We start from the raw sequence: 18,605 nt of genomic DNA on the forward strand, positions 1-18,605 counted from the left end.
AGTCTGGAGAAGAGGAGATTGATGGCAGATCTTATTAACATTTATAAATATCTAAAGGGTGGGTGTCAGGAGGTTAGCACATCCCTTTTTTCTATAGTAGCTAGCAACAGGACAAGGGGTAATGGGATGAAGCTGGAACACAAAAAGTTCCACTTAAATATAAGAAAAAACTCTTTCACTATGAGGATGATGGAGCCCTGGCACAGGCTGCCCAGAGGGGTTGTGGAGGCTCCTTCCTTGGAGGTTTTCAAGACCCACCTGGACGTGCTCCTTTTGCAACCTGATCTAGGTGACCCTGCTTCTGCAGGGGGGTTGGACTAGATAATCTCTAAAGGTCCTTTCCAACCCCTACCATTCTGTGATTCTATGATTCTATGTTAAAACTTTTGATTTAGGAAGAGAACTTCTAGTTAAAGAAGTGACATGTCATTGACAGCTTCTCCTGGCAGCAAATATGAGGGTAAGGATAAATGTCTTCTAGATTCAGCTGTGTCATTGAAAAAGAAAACCAGCATCAACTTTTTGTTCATTTGCTTCTTGCTGCATGTCATGGTTTTGGGCCTTATGGTAGGAAATGATGTTTATTACAATTCAGCTACAAGCAACTACATAAGCAATACCTGCTCTGGAATCTGTCTAAGCTAAACATAACCTTATTCTGTCTGAAGCTGGTTGTAGTGAGGAAAGACAGGCTATCATGATGTCAGGTGTAGCAGGTGGTAAAATGCAGAGGTAGTGAGCTCAGAAATGCATAACTACTTGCACTAGACTTATACAAATTAAGAATATGCCTCTTGTTGTATCTCCCATGGAAAAACCAATACTGTGAGAGCACTAGAGGACAAATAATGACGTAGAAAATAGGTATGTAGAATTCATGGAACATCAATCTGCTTTCTGAGAGGACAGATCTCTCAAATTTAATGGCATCTATATACATATATGAAAAGAGGAAGATGAATAACTAGAGCAATAGTTTATTTATGTTTCTAGTTTTGATTTTCTTGGAATGTTTCTTAACTTCAAAAAGTTGAAAACCAAAAATGCATTTCTGAAGTACCATCTATGTTTTTGGTACTCCAAAGGGTGTCTATCAATTAAAATAAAGATTTTTATCCAGTTTTAGGTGTGAAATCAGATGTGGAACTTTAACCCTGCACTTGACCATAAAAAAATTATATTAATTATTGATAAATCACAATATTTAGTTATTGTTGAAACGTTCAATTAGTGTATGGGTATAGCAGAGAAAGGAGAAACATATTTGGTGAAGTATATACTTGAGAACCACAACAAAGCACATCAACTTTGTCCAGTTTCTTTATTGACTTTTTGTGTTTCCCAAATAGGAAATAATCACAATTTTAGCTCCTTGATCTTCTGAAGTGATTAAAGTCGTTATTCAAAGTTGATGAAACATTTATGGCTGCCAGGACAATCAGAGAGAAATGAGATTTTCACTACATGATTTAGTAGCTATAACCTCTGCTCTAACACGGAATGTCTGCTTTAATGTGAAATGCAGTGAGGTAGCATTAAACATACACCATCAGCAGTATAACTAGATGCTTTGGATTTTTACCCAGTCACCAAAGTCACAGAAGCATTTCAGTTTGAAATTCAGTGTGAGCATCTTTAAGACTTCTGTGAGAAAAGAGATTGTTTTAGCTGTTGTCTTCAGTATAAGTGGATTAGATCTTGATTAAAGCTGTGTAGTCCAGATAGAGAGGCAACCAATTCAAGCCAACTAAATCCAGGATACTTAGAATGGACAGTTTCTGACAATCAGAGCAGTAGGAAGAGCTTCCTAGCACATATATATCGAGGCATGTTTCAGTGATGAAACTCCGAACTGGAAAAATGGGGAAATTTAAAACTGAGATTTTCTCATAAGAATTCAGATTGGATCTTGAGGTGGATTAGTTATGTTCAGACTGTACAGTGCCCTGGGCTTATCTATCTGCAGAGTGTGCTGCAACTGACACAGACCTTTATTTACTCTGAAATCTTTGTATTGTATTTCATTACACGGTCCTTACATGCCACGGGCTTCTAATATTATAGATGTTTTGATTCCTTCTGTAAAACAAACTTAAAACTCTCCAGACTTTCTCAACTGTTCTTCTCACTGGTTTTGTTTAAACTGGAAAACTTAATAATTTCAGTGCATAGGGATATTTTTCTCTTCTTCCTGCACGTAAAAATAACTTTGAAAGGGATTGAAGACTGAGGTATTTGTAATTTAAAAAAAAAAAAAAAAAAAAATCCAAAAATTTAAAAGAAAATAAAAAACTTTTAAAAAAATGCTTGTTTTAATAATTACTTTTTAAAAAGCATGATATAAATTCCATCAAAAATAAAGAGTTTGATTTTAGTGAGGATTAATAAGAGAAAAAAAAAATCTGATTCTATCTCTTTTTTATCAACATCACACACTTTTATTTTTCTAGAAACAAGATTTTTTTTTTAATTTGAAGGTTATTACAAGAAAACTTGTATAGTATTTTGTTCTTCTTTCCATTAGTAAAAATGTTAGATACATAAACTATGTTCCTTTATTGCTCTTCAGCTCTGGTTATGAAAATATTTTACTTAGCATTTCAACTAAACACTATAAGACTAAAATTAATTTAGGAGTAGAATGAAGTAAATGCAAGCACTGAACTACATTAAAGCATAACAGGGGAGGTCACAAACAGATAAAGCCTTATAAAATTAAACACTTAGAGATATAACTCCCTATATGACAGTGTATTACTGACAATACAGGCTTGAAGTTACTAGTCTGAGACTCTCTAAGTGAGTAAAGAAGATGTTGCTTCCCATCTCCAATGGAAGTACAGATATTTTCAGAGTTTTTCATATGCTACTCATATGTTGAGTAGCAGCTGTGATATTCCTTCTTTCTCCCAGTCAAATCATTACTGAAGCTATGACAGAATTATTATTCTTAAGAAAATTCTTGAACTTGATATAATAATACATTTTGTGTCAATTAAATGCATGATTTTGGAGACATGCTTTGAAATTCAACTTACATTTTCTGGACAATCAAATGCTTACACAAGAGACTCAGCAGCAAGTTACTTCTGGTTAACTTCTGAGACTGTACAGTTTTGGGTCAATGAAGAATAATTCAAGACATCTTTTGATTCCTGAAACTGGGTTGAGTTCACTTTGAAATTGGCCTATATTTCATTCACATGTAAAACTCACACACAGTCTTCACGAACCACACTCTATACAAATTGATGCTATCATGATTCCTGGCAGCAGATTGCATATTATATTTACAGTTCTCAGCTAAAACTGTATTCAGACTTTCTGGAAGCTGAGATTAAGGTTTCTAGGCTTAGACTTATTAAATCTTTTGTTTGTTTGCTTGTTTTAAGGATCTACTGTCCATGTTGATTGACTTATTCCCCCACAAGGTGCACATGCACGCTATGGAAACTCATGAAACTATCAAAGCCCTCAAATAGGACCTGACTCATACCTCAGGGAAAGATCAACCAGATGCTTTTTTTTTTTTTTATTAAAGAGAAAAATCATTTTAAGATGGAAAGGTGATTAATTGACTCATATAGAACTCCTTGCATTTAACTCCCTTTTTTGCCTTACTATATGTGAAATTTGTTTCCCTGACTGATGCTCACACTATGTTACTTTTGGTGTTAAGAACTTTTCCTTATGGGTGAGCATTTGATGTTTAAATATAAGGTGGAGAAGAATGGTAGTAAAATGTTTGATCAACAATTAGATAAGATTCCTGCAATATATTGAAAAGCAGGAATGATAAATACATAAAACAAAATGACAGTAACACTTTTTCATTCCACTATTATGATACAAGTTCTTATATATAAGAGAAAAAAAAAACAAGCCGGTTTTATCTTCTACTTGATTAAATTTATCTTTTCTGGTCAGATTTTGAAACCATTCTATAACACTGAAGCAATCCTTTAATCTTCTCCTGTGTTAATTCCTCGGTGTTATTCTGGCACTGTTCCCTTATGTTTGAATAGGAAAGCTTGCTTCTAGCTCTGTGACCCCATGTATCTAAGGTTAAAATCTCTGATTTTATCTCCAATTGAATGATTCACACTGGGAAACTACTCACCTGTCCAGCAGTGTCTAGAATGTCCAAATAGGCCGGTTCATCATCGATTCGGACTTGAGTTTTATAGGCATCCTCTGAAAAAAACAGTGCAGTACAGCTAAACATAGGAAAGACTCAGAAAATGAAAAATTAAGTAGCTTTGCTTTTTAAAAACTCTCCAGTCTAATATACTTTCTTTCATGTTGAAAAAACCTTTTAAAATCCTACAATCTCTGCAAGGTATTACCAAAAGGGAGTGTTCTAGTCCTTTCTGTTACACTACTTCAAAATCTTAAAGTAATTTTGTCTCTCTTTAAAAGGATAGCACTGACCCCAAGTATTTCAGTCAAAGATTCAGAGCTATCATACTGGTGATATGCAGAAGTCATTTTTACTTACCACAAGGACACTTCCACAGAGCTTTTCCAGCAAATAGTTTCAAGTCTAAATTACTGGAATAGTCTCCCTGTGGCTGAAGGAAACTTTCAGTTCAAATATGTCAGAGCAATTAATTAAATCTCTGTATATCTCTGGGGACAATGCAAATGGATTTTTTGAAATAAATTGTGTAATCAGTATCCTCACACTCATCATGACTGGGGGAGGAGAAGGGAAAAACTATGCTTGGCGGACTGTTCCCTTGGCTCGTGATTTTGTCAACTTGAATATGGAAGCAGAAAAACAAAAAAGGTGAACTACTATTTGCATAAGTTCTTTTCCTCATATTACAATTTCATTCCCCTCTCAAAGTTCCTACTTTCTTCCCATGATTAAATAGAGTTTAGACAACAGGCTTTGTTTATATTTGAAACACTCTTGGAAATTATCCAAGCTGTTTAATTAAACAATAATGCATAGTAGCCTGAGTGGTTTTATGTGACTGATATGCTTTGGCTGTGCACTGAGGTGTGAAGACAAGTGCATTTAATGCATTTGAGAAGTATCTCAGGATTAGTTTTCATGAGCATATGACTGGCCCTGTCCAAAAACTCAATCCTGTGAGCCCTGGATGCCAGAGACTCCAGGACTAGGCCATAGAATCATAGAATCACAGAATGATATGGATTGGAAGGGACCTTTAGAGATCATCTAGTTCAAATCCCCTGCTAAAGCAGGTCTACCTAGACCAGGTCACAGAGGAACGTGTCCAGGTGGATCTGGAAACTTCTGGAAAAGGAGACTCCACACCCTCCCTGGGCAGCCTGTGCCAGTAATATTGGGATTATAATATAGGATTATATTACAGGTAGCTGGAATTCTCAGGACATTTCAGTTTGTGGCATAATGTATATATTACATTATGTAAAACCTCGCTTTCTTTATACACAGAAGAACTAAAGCTTTTGGATATGAAGGATTCCGGATGGCTTTCACTCAGCCCACTCCTGTATAGTCAGTGGCAAACTATGTTTGATAGTATAATCACATACAGTAAGTTTAGTGAATCTCCTGCTAATTTTAGGCCTCAGTTCAGTAAATTATTTAGGCACATGCTTTGCTTTAAAAAAATACTTAATCTTGTTGAAATTGTTGAAATTAGGATAATCTTGACTTAATTGTACCCGACATTGCCTTAATGAGAAAGCCAGAGCAATCCAACCAGAATTTGTTTGTCAACAGATCTCTTTCTGGGGATAGCTGAATAAGAAGCTTTGTGCCAAGGTGAATTAGGCTACTTACAGTTAAGGAAATGTATTATGGCACATCAATGACGTGCAGTAGAATTCTGTAATTTTCTTTTTTAATTCTGTCATTTTCTTTTTTATCTTTTTTCTTAACTAAGTATAAAATTACAAAATACAAAAATATGTAGAATAAAATATGATATTTCCTTTGTATTGATTCTATTAATGTTATGAAGTATTATTAATATGTTTCTATGCAGGTGAGTGCCTATTTGTATTATATTAATGCATACATAATTAATATATGTCTCTCATAAATTTAGCCTCCAGTCTTGACTCTGCAGCTGAATCCCCAAAGCTGATATGATGCAGTTTGTTGTCTTTCTTCACTTAGACCAATGTGAGATATAATGCAGTTGCTTTAAAACGATTAATGAAGAAAGACATTTGCCTATTTAAATTTAACTTGGATAAAAATGAAGCTGGAATTCAGGTAAACCCTGCCTTATTTGCTGAGGAAATGAGTTAGCAGTTCAGGGTCAGTTCCAACTGGAAGACGCATTGACCTCAGAACATAAATCATAGCTTTCAGTAAGTAAATGTAAAATAGATACATCGAATATATTGCTGAGCTACTCCAGGTATACTCCAATACCTTGTCACTGTCATCAGTAAAATTTCAACTATTAAAAGCAGGAGTGAGCCTATGCTTTTAGTCCTTTTAATTATGTTTTTATTTATTTAGTTTTCTCAAACTACTGACTTTAAGACACTTCACAAAAATGTGCCAGGATCATTGTCCCTTTTTCATTCCTAATAAATACTGAGGTCTTCTGTTGGTAGTACTGAAACTGCGTAGCATCAAGCACGTGAATCTAAATGGTTTGCTAGGCAATTGTATTTGGAAGATGCTTTTTACTTGTAGGATTTACCTTTGCCACAAAATATGTAGAGATGAAACAGGAAAGAGATATGACTTTCCTTTGTTCTGTCTCCATATACGTGCAAAAAGTGGGATAGAAGAGAAAATTTAGGAAAGATTGAAAATGTTGTTAGCTGGAACGTGATAAGCAGAGGTATTCTCAACCTGTATTTTAATGGAAAATAGATGGAAGATTTAATGCCAGCTTTTCTTACGGCACTCATTTATGAGGAAATCCTAAACCCCACATTTATCAAGGGAATTACTATCTTCAGCCAACACTCTTACCAGAGATTAAATCATAGCACCCACTTATAATCTATGAGGTTTTTAATTCTCAAACACAACCAGTCTTTTGAAAGGGACTATCTTTCCATTTACCCTGTGTATTCACTCATCTCCTGGGCTACTAAGTCAATGAATTTTTCCAGCACAGAGGTAGATGAAGATGAATAAATTGAAAATCATTTTTTTCCAATGTCAAGCCATAAAAATCAAGAAGACAAGATAGGAGTAGAAGAGCTGTACAATTTGGTTCTGGTCTATAATTAATACTTCTAAACTGGAAATTAATGTCAGGAAATAATGGAAATAAGTAATAGAAATAGTGATGAATGATTGCAAAGACAAACATCTTTATTTTACTTCGTTGGACTATGGGGCAGAGGTATTAACCTGGAACAAAGCAAACTCCTAGACATCAGAAGTTGAACGTGTCTGTATGTTGGACTCAGTTAACACATGGATTGAGAAGAACAGAAATTAAGATGTTCCACTGAAATAGAAGCTGAGTGTATATAAATTAGAGGAGGAATGTCTTCATTAAGATCTCTAGCAAACTCACTGTTTAATCTCCTTTCTTTAAAACTTATTCACATTATTACAAATGCTGCATGGTATGTTTACACTATTCAATATATTTGAGTACATTACATATTCTTTCAATTAATTAAATTATAAAACTAATATAATTCTCCTTTTAATGTTAATAGGGAGCTGCTAAGCTGTACTTCAAATCCTAGAGTTCTAAGGAGTGATATTTATTAAAAGGCTGGCATTTCAGTTAAACATTTATACAGTAATAACAGTAATACAAAAAAGAGACAACCAGACAGTAACTTATTTCTTATACTAAGTTGAGTATTAATCTTTTTCTGTAAGGCTAACTTAAGGTCCTAGCTTTTGGTTTATGTAAAATGCTGCAGAGAGATAGGTCAATATAAGAAAACAACCGTGCTTGGAATTTATCAATATTACTGGGAGCCATAACCATGATTTAAACACAGACTGCAAGAATGAGCATTTTACATGGTATCAAAGATAAAAAATAAAACAAATACTCCTGTATCCTTACAATCTGTATAATACATGAATATATGAATGTATGAGATGGATGAATACAGTATATGGTAAAACTTCTTTTTTAAAAAGAACCATACTATTTTCTTTTCCACATAGAATATCAGCTTCTTTAAGAATTATATTTCCTACAAACATTAAAAATAAAACTGAATATAGATTAAAATTTAATCTAAAAATATTGTACTACTTGACTTGAATTATTACTGACTGTTTACTGTTTTCCAAGGTGGGAAAAAAGCCAAATAGAGCTCTGTTTTTTGAATGGCATCTATGATTTTTTATCAATATTTATTTCCTCCTGTGCCAAAGATCTCCTTTAAACCAATAAAAAATGGCTTTTTTAAAAAGACAATTCAAAACTTTTTTCCTGTTTTTTCCCCTTTACAGTAATGTGAATGAAAAACTTAAGTCTGTTGTTAATTGGCTACTTTTCACTTTGTAAAATGAATTCATCTTGTTTTTCAGTGTTTCTTCTTTTTTTTGTAGGACATCATTCTCATTCTAGAGACAGAAATACTGTGATTAATACAAGGTGGTGCTGCAATCAGTTAACTGGAGAAACTAGATTCATAAAAAATATATCAAAGCATTTTTTCAGCTCTGAGCAGGTAACTACTTCATGAGTAATAGATTTGGATGGTGTACAATTTAAAGGGGAGTTGAAATGGGCTTTTCATCTGCATTACAAACATGTTCTGGTACCTGAAATACAGATCAGTTGCTTCTTTCTTCTGTTTCTTATTGTGCTTATATTCCTTCTATATAAGGAGCTTCCATTCTTCACTGTTTTATACACTATCAGTTGCAGTTGAAAACAATCATATTCTCACATATATAAACGAGATAAAACATATTTTATTTAGCTAAGTGCTAAACTAGTAGAAGGAATTTCAGCTCAGTCAGCCACACAAGGAGTTCCACTTCTTGTTGTTCCCCTTGTGTTCCAAAGAGTCAGTAGGAGATCCAGCTCTTAGTGTGCACGGATTATATATTGTACATGCATTTTAACCCTGAGATGCTCCTGAATGCAGAATGATCATGAATTTTTGGCTGAATGGGTGCTGTTACTTTTTATAACAAGGAATTTTAAATAAAAATAGAGGCTTAAACCACTGTACCAACTACTACAACTAAACTTCTATTTGAGAGAAAAATGTGCATGTCATAAGAATTGCCCATCAGAATACATTGGTTTCACGGTTTCCCTTAGAATATAATTATTTTCTTGAAGTAAGAGTGCTTTATGATTTGGGTGAGCCTTGTTATCAGCATTTTGCAGACAAGGACATCAAGTCACAGAGGCTGCCTTCCTATGAGCTATGAACACATGATAAGCAATGAGTGGCTTGGAACAGTAGAACTGACAGATTTGATTGTTTTGTATCCTGTAAATATTCATATAGATAGCAGTTAAAATAAGACAGGTAGAAAAATTAGTACTAGATAGCAGCTAGGATATTTAAGTGTTGCATTTTCAAATCTGTCCAGAGTTAGACAGTTCTACTTTATACTAGTAACTAACAATACTTCAGATTATTTTTTCCAGTGCTGCTGGTTTCAGTTCTCAGCATTGAACACTGTTTGCCATTATGCAGACATTTGTTTAACTTTGTCAAGTCTTTGTCAACTCTTTCAGATTTTATTTATTTTTTTGTTTACAGCACAAGTTGTCAGCTCCCACCCATACATGTAACAGTCAAGTAACAGACAACGTCATTCCAGGCAGAACAATCTTGATAGTTTGCGGAGCAGACAACAATCATTGCCACTCCAAACCCATGGACAGAAATTCTTACTCCAGTAACCACACACTTTGAACATCTCTGCTGCTTCTATGAAAGAGAAGCGGGTAAGTAATACAATGTTTAATGCAGACAGCATTTCTCTGCTGCCCTTATTGTTATGAAAATACTATATTGTAAACCATAAAAAAGAAGTAATTTGAGAAAAAAAAAAAACATTAGTCAAGTGCTTATTGTAAAAAGAATTCGTACATTTATTCATTATACATCCAGTTGCATGATGAGAAACACGGTATTTTCTATCTTATAGTTTTCATTTTAGCATTCAAATTACCATAAACATTTTTTCAGGTAAGATATTAAATCAAGTTTTTGGCTACATATGTCTTCAGAAAAGATTTTGTAACATTGTTTACAAATGTCCTTGCGAAATTCAAATGCATATTACTATTGTACATTCCAGCTCTACTTTTGATTTTTATCTTAATTTAAAATGCAATTCTTTGTTTCCTTTATTAAGCTTCTTTCAGATTTGTGACGTGTTGTGTTCTTCACTAACTATCACCTTCCGTTTTAGAGGTTCTTGGATCTTCATTGAGATGAACGATGTGATCAAAACCCTGAGTGTTCACAAGGTAACTGGTGGTTTCAAGGAGTAAAGATACAAATAGAAACACAATTGGCATTTCTATTGTATAAATCTGAAAATAAACGATAAGAACAACTCAACTTTTAGTTGATTTTGTCCTTCTGAAATAAGCATTGCTGGTGTCTTTAGTGGAAAGCAGAAAAATTAACAAACTATGTCCTCAAATAAACCTCTGTGCTTTATCCTGCGATCATTAATGAAAAATATTGCCTAAATACCTGGAAGTGAACTGGACCTAAATTACCTGCTGAGAATTCACAACATTGCAGCATAATCGTAGAATTATAATATAGATTTTAGTTTAAGAGCAGTAAGTCCTATACAATATGACTATTTGCTGGTAGTTTTTAATAAGTCCATCTTCACTGTCATCCTCACAATCATACTCTGGTCTCACTCCTTTAACTTAGGCTCTGGCTGCCCTTGACTGTACTCTGTCTGTGTCTCATTACAATAATAAAAGTTTCCTCAGCCTAATGAGTATTCTGTTTGGTTCTCACCTCATCACAGTGCTCCTCTTTTAATATCATTATGTATCTGTCTTAAAACCTCTAATCGCAAATTAAGTTTCTTCCACTTGTTGATCTGCCTAATGTTTCAGATCTGTGCTATGGAGGGCAAGACTGATAGCATACAGCTGCTAAAGGAGTTTGATTAATTTTTAGTATTGAACGCTTACACGACACCTTTTTTGGTGACCTGAAATACACTCAGTGTCTTCCAAATTGGGAAATGGGTTATCCATTGCACTTTCTGTCTTTTTTTTTTTTTCCTTTCAGTTGTACCTATAGATGTATACAAGCATCTCCTCTTCAATGTCAGCTTGCAGTTTTATTACTGTGGTACCCTTTCATTCTCAGCAGGGAAAGTAAAAGCAACTTAATCTCCATTAAGCATTATCTGTGCTCTAAAAGGTTTTTCGTGGACAGAAATCTCAGTGAATTAAAGTTTGAGGCACTTAAATCTGGTTTGTCTTCCCATTTTGTGTTCCCATTACCATCATGTTTCCTAACAAAACAGTTGGAAAAGGAGACAAAGGCCTGGGTAGCTTTCAAGTAGAAGCAAAATTAAGAGAGATTTTGTTGCACAGTGTTTCATGGGAGAGCCTTTCATCTCTTTAAGAAGGTGATAATGCACAATGTACAGCAAAAAAATTAAGGTAAGATATCTCCTTGCAGGCAAAGAAAGTAAAAAATGTAAGACCTGAGTGGACAGAAAGGCAAATTCATTGTAGATTCTCTCAGTGTACAGTATCTTGCACACAGTCAGATCTCAGTCATCAGTTTTCGCATGGTGCAAACACTTTATAATGATATATGTGAGCATAACACATTTAGCCTGCATTCATAGTATCAAATGCTCCACAGAAATCAATCAAAGCAACCCTCCACTTATAACAATGTTGACTACAAGAAACAGCTTATGTGCTATTATTTTCCCTCCATACAGTGGACATTTTCACACTGTTCTTTTACTTTAGTTGTGATTCAATATTCTGATGCAACAAGTAAACAGATACTTCCACATTGAGTACTGATATTTATCCATCCCCTTGAAGTTCTTCATTACAGGGAGATTAGACATATACAGATATATATGTTATCTGAATTTGGTTTTATGTGTTTGTGTATTGGTACATATACCTTTATGTATATAAACACAGAGAGACATATAAGACTGAGAGTAACTGAATATGCAAGAAGATAATATCTAAATTCATCCTTATGAGGTTACCTGCAATGTGTGAAAAAACTCAGGGCTAGGGGAAGGCTGAAAATTAAACACAAAAAAACCCAAGTTGGATTTCCTCTGCCATGGAAACAAACTATTTTTGTTGTATTACTCTCTATATTATTTTTTTACAATTTTCTACATATTCTAATTGCAGGTATGCATTTTCTCAATTAAAATGCAATTATTAATAAAAGTAAATGCATATTCACAGGAGCCCATAAAAACAGAATAATTGTGTTATGATCAAGTTCTCGTGACAATTCATATAACTGATTTGAAATGTAGAAAATAATGTGCCTCTTTTCCTCTTTTTCCCCTAGACAAATGAAATGAAAAGTGGATTGAGTTATTAAATAACAACATATTTTGAAATGCAGGATTCCCCTAAATGCAGAATAGTCACCTCCTGTAAATGATAAGCTTCAGCAGAGAGACTGAGTTACAGCAGAAATTTGGGCAAAAGACTAACAAAATCTAGCTAAATAACTTGGCCCAGTGCAGTAACTATCATTCAGTATGCAATGTTATTATTAACAATGCCATAATTTATGATTTTAATCTGGAAGCATGCATAAATGTAACTAAATTTATATAAACAACTCTCAAGGAGACCTTGTTCTACAGCTTTTTGGATGGGTGAAACTTTGCTTATAAAGTGTCTCACCTGTGTGAGTAAGACCAAGTGACATTTTTTTTTTCTCCTAACAAAGTCTTGAAGGAGAAATACAACTTCTTACAAACATTAACATTTTTGCAAATCAAGGCTAAAGATAACTCAAGTAAATCTCTGCTATACCACTTGCATTTTTGTTAGAAACTACTTGCAATATAGATAATGCTACTAATATTTAATAAAGGCATATCATTATTTTTTCTGCTTCCACAAAAATGTCATTTACTTCAAAGATGTACATGAACAAAATGAACAAAGTACTCCTGCTTAATCAAAACATGATAATTAACAGGAGTCCAAGTACCCTTATCTTGGGGAACAAGAATAGCAGGTAGCAATTTCACTACCCTTTCAAGTCCATGATTGTGCTACTGACTGGGAGGATCTGACAGCTACAAATTCACTTCTCTTCATTTCAGGGGGAGTAATTAACAAGTTGACTCCATCTGCATGGCTATTAGCATGGATTTTGCCTTGGATTTAGTAAGGTGTAGATGGCTGCCGGCTTCCATGAAAGAAAGATTAATGGAGAGATTTGTCCTGTGATGAAGAATTTTAAGTTGAGTGTGATAAATCATCCATATCCAGGAAACCATAACACGTGTGTGTCTTACAGTTTGGAAAGTTATTTAGGAGATATTTTTACAAATCAGAATATATAGAGAATAGGTAAGCAAGTTCTCTTCTGATGACCCTGTTCACAGGGTTGCAAGTGACTTCATCTCCTTCTAAGTTCACGATCCTAATACTGATTATCATCACTCTACATGGGTTGTGATACCTATTACAGCAGACATTAGGATGAGATGAATCATGCTTTAGAATTTTAGTACGTTTATGTTATGAATTAGTGATCATGAGCTGTATGTAGCTCTACAGTGGAAGTGTTTATCCAGCTCTGGGTAAATATGCAATCTCTCCTTTTTATTGTTACCAGAGATATAGACACTTTGCTCACACTTAAACCAAGTCAAGATCTATAGACTAGGAACTGAGTTCCATGTATTAGTTGAATGGCTCAGTTCAATAAAAGTGTGTGTAGAAAACTTCACTAAAAATCGATGATAGCCTAGAACCTAAGAAGAGGCTATTGTCCAAAGTTTCTATGATAAGTCAGTGTTTGGAGTAGTACTTTAGGCCTGGGGACAGTCTTGAAGAGCTCCGCTCTGAGAATAAGCTCATCTGTAATAACAACGCTATTTTGCCACTTCAGTTTATTAGATGGATCAATTAGAGACTTGGATAATCAAAGCAAGACAAAGTAAGAATCGTTTTACTGAGTCAAATTGAGCAAAACAGTTGTTGGGAAATAGGTCTTCAGTCTGTATGAAGCTGATATGAAGATACTTATAGCCTATTTCATTTAGAACAGCCAAAAAGACTTAATAAATGCTTTTTATTCCTGACTCTTTCTAGATTCTGAATAGGGTAGATACCACTATAAAACAATTCTAATAAAATTATTACTATTAGTAAAAAATATACCACAGAAATATTTTGATATTGTCACAATTACAAGAAAATGCCTTTTCTTCCTTCCTAAATTTTAATTTGTCTAATGAGTGCTTAAGAATAGAAACCATAAGGGCCCACTGCTTTCATTATTTTTCTTCTTACTTTGTTTAGCAGAGGTACAATTAAACCAGAAGGTGTCTAGGAAGAATAGAAGGGTTATATATTGTACTTTGAACCTCCACTGACACATTTTTCAGTGGGAAAGTGAAGATAGGCAAGATGGAAATATATCTTACTTAAAACAATGACAGTTAATGGAAGATAAAGAGCAACAGATGTGAAGTATTGGCAGTGAAGCATTACTTGTCGGGTTTTTTGCATGTGAATATGTGGCATAGGTCTCCAAAAGTAATACATGGGAGAAAATTTTTTTCTCTCCTGCTTCAGCCATGGTAGGTAGATGTTGGACAGAGATGTTTGACAAACAGAGTTGTTGAGAAAAGGAAGTCATATAATTGACCATACCAGCAATTAAGGTCATTCAGAATAGGTAAATAGTCCTGATAAGAATATAAAGATAGGACCCATAGAAGTCCATTTAATCTATTTTCCTCTTTTAGGAAGTAACTAATACTCCAAGGAATCCCATTCAATATTTTTTTGCTTGACATATCCTCTCAACTTCGAGTTACTTACACTTAAGAACCCATCTGAGTTTGAAGCAGAATCTTTAACAGCCTGTGATGAATTTCTCTCAAATAGTTTACCTATGATATTTTTTAATCCATCTCTATTTTTGTCACAGGTAATATTCCCTATTGTCTTTGAGAATGGATATCGAGAAGGAATTTTGACTCACAGGTTAGTGTCTGAGAATGACTCTGCATGAAATGGTTGATTTTACTTTAATATCTTGCCTGTCCCAAAAAGAAAAAGGATCTCTTTTTTCCTCTTTCATCCCTGCTTACACTTCTTATTCCTCTTAGGTGGTTCTACATTCCTCTTTTTCCACTTTTCAAGCTTACTGAATTGTCGTCATTAAAGTGATTGCACTTGCTAATCTGCTAGAAAGCTATTCCTTGGTGGGGTGGTTTAGATTTCTTCTGGATTATTGTTGAATTAGTCTGCAAAGTTGTCTGATGAGTGCCAGAGAGCCAATAATGCTTGAAGAAGGGCAGAGATTAAGAGTGAGAATTCCCCATTTTCCAAACAAGTGAATTATGTTTAGTTCATCTCATCTCACAAAAACACAATCTGTTGTAGAGTCTCAGAAGTCTGTTCCTAGCAGGTGATGGTTCACGCATCTTTTTTTGTCCATGATTCAGGGTGAAGAATTTAGATAGCTCTACATCAGGTCTCCTCTACATACTATTTCCGTCTCTGAGACCTCATCGTGTGCTCAGAGACCCATAACTGCAGCTGCTGTCTAGTATCACTGCTGAAGTAAGTCTGCTAGCATAGCTGCTGCATCATATTTTTTTAGGACATAAGTGACAGATACAGGCGGACAACTGCTTTTCCAACACTAAACTGTAAACCTAAATGCTCCTCAAGGTATTCTGATTATCCTCTAGTCTTTGAGCAGGTGTTCAGTGAAATGATGGGGAGAAAATGACAACTGTAGGAACAGCTCTCTGCACCACCTACTTCCTAGACTGTAGACACAGACTGTATTTGCCTGTCTACTGTTGTTTATATCAGAGATATTAGCAAAGGAAAATTACTAGATTAAGCACTGTTACCTGAATCTTTAAAAATGCTAAGTGACAGTGAGCTTTCAACTGGCATAAACAGGCCTCAAATAATTGAACGATGAGTTGCACTCGTAAGAAAATAGGAACGTGACAAAGCACTGGCAGTTATTAAGTGTGTGTCCAGATTTCAGATGTGATTCATCATGAATACAGACAGGAAAGTGTAATTGCTTGTTTTGGTTATTTCTTACATGAAGTCTGCAAACCATTTAGAACTGAATAATTGACTTCTCAAAGCAAAGATCCAATAAAGAAAATTTAACAGTAGATCTAGAGTAACTCATGTGTCTGAGTAACACGACATATTTAGAATGATACATAACTGTTTAATTAATGAGGAAGATACTGAGCCACTCAACAGAAGAAGACCTAAAGAATCAAAGGTCATGTTGAGCTGAGAATGCGTCTTAGTTAGAGGATATACTAATGAAATGTTGAGACAACAGAGAATCACAGAATGGTTGGAGTTGGAAGGGACCTTTAGAGATCAACTAGTCCAACTCCCCAGCTCAAGCAGGTCCACCTAGATCAGGTCGCATAGGAACACGTCCAAGTGGGTTTTGAAAACCTCCAGAGGAGATTCCACATCCTCCCTGAGCAGTCTGTTTCGGGGCTCCCTCATAGTAAAGATGTTTTCCCTTAATTTTAAGTGTAACTTTTTCTGTTGCAGCTTTAGTCCATTACCTTGTCCTATCACTGAACATTACAGAAAAAAGTGTTGTCACGTCCTCTTGACACACTTTTCAAATATTTGTAAGTGTTAATGAGGTCCTCTATCAGTCTCCTCCAGATTGAACACTCCCAGGTCCTGCAGCCTTTCCTCAGAAGAAAAATGCTCCAATTCCCTGGTAATCTTGGTGTCCCTGTGCTGGACTCTCCAGAAGTTCCCCGTTCCTCTTGAGCTGGGGAGCCCAGAACTGGACACATGACTCCAGATGAGGCCTCACAAGGGCAGAGTTAGAGGGAGAGGAGAACCTCCCTTGACCTTCTGGTCACACTCTTCTTGATACATCTCAGGATATATGGCTCTTGCTGGTTTATATGCTCTCAGGAATCTTGTCTGGCTTTCTTTTACTGGACTAGAATAGCTCTAGTGCTCCATAGAACCTATATCATGCCTACAGTGGACAAATGATGATGGCACAGTACCTGTGGGAGATCCATAGCCTTCTGCATCAGGATCCTGAACTGAAATAAGATACTTTAGGACATGTCAAATGTCTCTCAAAGACAGTGATAAATGAACAAAGACCTAAATTTCCACTCCTAAATCTCCCTGAATTCCATGTAACTGGAACTTAGATACACAGCTCACGTGTAGACTTTTAATTTAGGTGTCTAAATATGAGATCTATTCCTAACATAGCAACCATAATCCGTTTGCTCTTCTTTGTGCATTAAAGTCAAAATGCTTAATACTGAAAGTGAGTGTTAACCTCTTAATGTGATGTAAGAATGCATATAATACCAACAGATAGACAACTGAAAGCTAAGAACAAAACACAGGTTAAAGAATATCTTTCAAATGCATACATCAATATTCTTATATATTCTTCATGTCTCATTTTAAACGCTGATTAATATGGAACACAAACATAGGCTGTTTCGCTATGTCTACAAAATCAGTTGAAAAAGACTTGGACAGAGTGTTTGGAAACAAATTGTACTGGTTCCTGATAATTTTATACAAATTGTTTATCCAGTCTCAGATAAGGTTAATAAATGTGTGTACAATGATGAATGAAGGACAGTCATGACTATTTAGGTATCAACCATATGAATTTTAAAAAAAAGGTAATTTTGAAGCTCAAATAAAATTTTGGCTTGTTTATTCCAATCAGATATTTAATCTTCTATAGAAAAAATGAGAAAGAGAATGAAATTAGGGACAGAATACATTCATACGCATGTTTTAGGTAAGACCAGAAATTATTTAGAAACTTTTTGTACTCTAAAAATAAATTTAAATTATGCTTTCATAGCAAGATGCCCCTCTCCCGATCTAGTACATATGTCCCATGAGTTTGTATTTCCCTTTTACACTCTCCTTTTACCTTATTTTACCTATTTATTAGCTTTTATTTACCTTAAAATGTTTCACTTTTTACTATTATAATCACATATTATAATTATATATATTATATCTTTTATATAAGTATATATTGCTAACATATCACTACATCTTTATATATCATAACATATCATGATGCATTATATTACAATAATAAGAGCTACTGTTGTTATTATTGCTATTTACCTTCTTATTTTTTATCTTTTTATTATTTTACATTGTTTTGCCTTTTTATTATGTTGTGTTGGATTTAAGTAATAGGTTTTGGTAGCAGGAGGGCTAAAGTAGTGACTTCTTTAAGAAGCTGCTAGAAGCTTCCTTGATGACCAATACAGTCAATGCCAGCCAGCTCCAAGATGGACTCTACTAGACAAAGCCAAAGCAATTAGCAATGGTTTACAATGCCTCTGTGATTAACATATTTGAGAAGAGTAAGAAAGTTACTGCACAGGAGCAAACTGCAGAAGAATGAGAATATGTGAGAGTAACATTTCTGCAGACTCCCAGGTTAGTGAAGAA

The 18,605-nt window shown here is 34.7% G+C and overlaps 1 protein-coding gene across 2 annotated transcripts in view; it reads right to left on the minus strand.

Annotated features, from left to right (window-relative positions):
• RIT2 (Ras like without CAAX 2) overlaps window positions 1-18,605 on the minus strand; it is a 196,554-nt gene that overhangs the window by 113,164 nt on the left and 64,785 nt on the right. For both annotated transcript variants that reach the window (XM_062018765.1, XM_062018766.1), the window contains exon 3: window positions 4,121-4,194. In XM_062018765.1, the coding sequence (XP_061874749.1) occupies window positions 4,121-4,194 (74 nt within the window). The remainder of the gene's footprint in view (window positions 1-4,120; window positions 4,195-18,605) is intronic.

Source organism: Colius striatus, chromosome Z, assembly GCF_028858725.1.
Source record: "Colius striatus isolate bColStr4 chromosome Z, bColStr4.1.hap1, whole genome shotgun sequence".
NCBI lineage: Eukaryota > Metazoa > Chordata > Aves > Coliiformes > Coliidae > Colius > Colius striatus.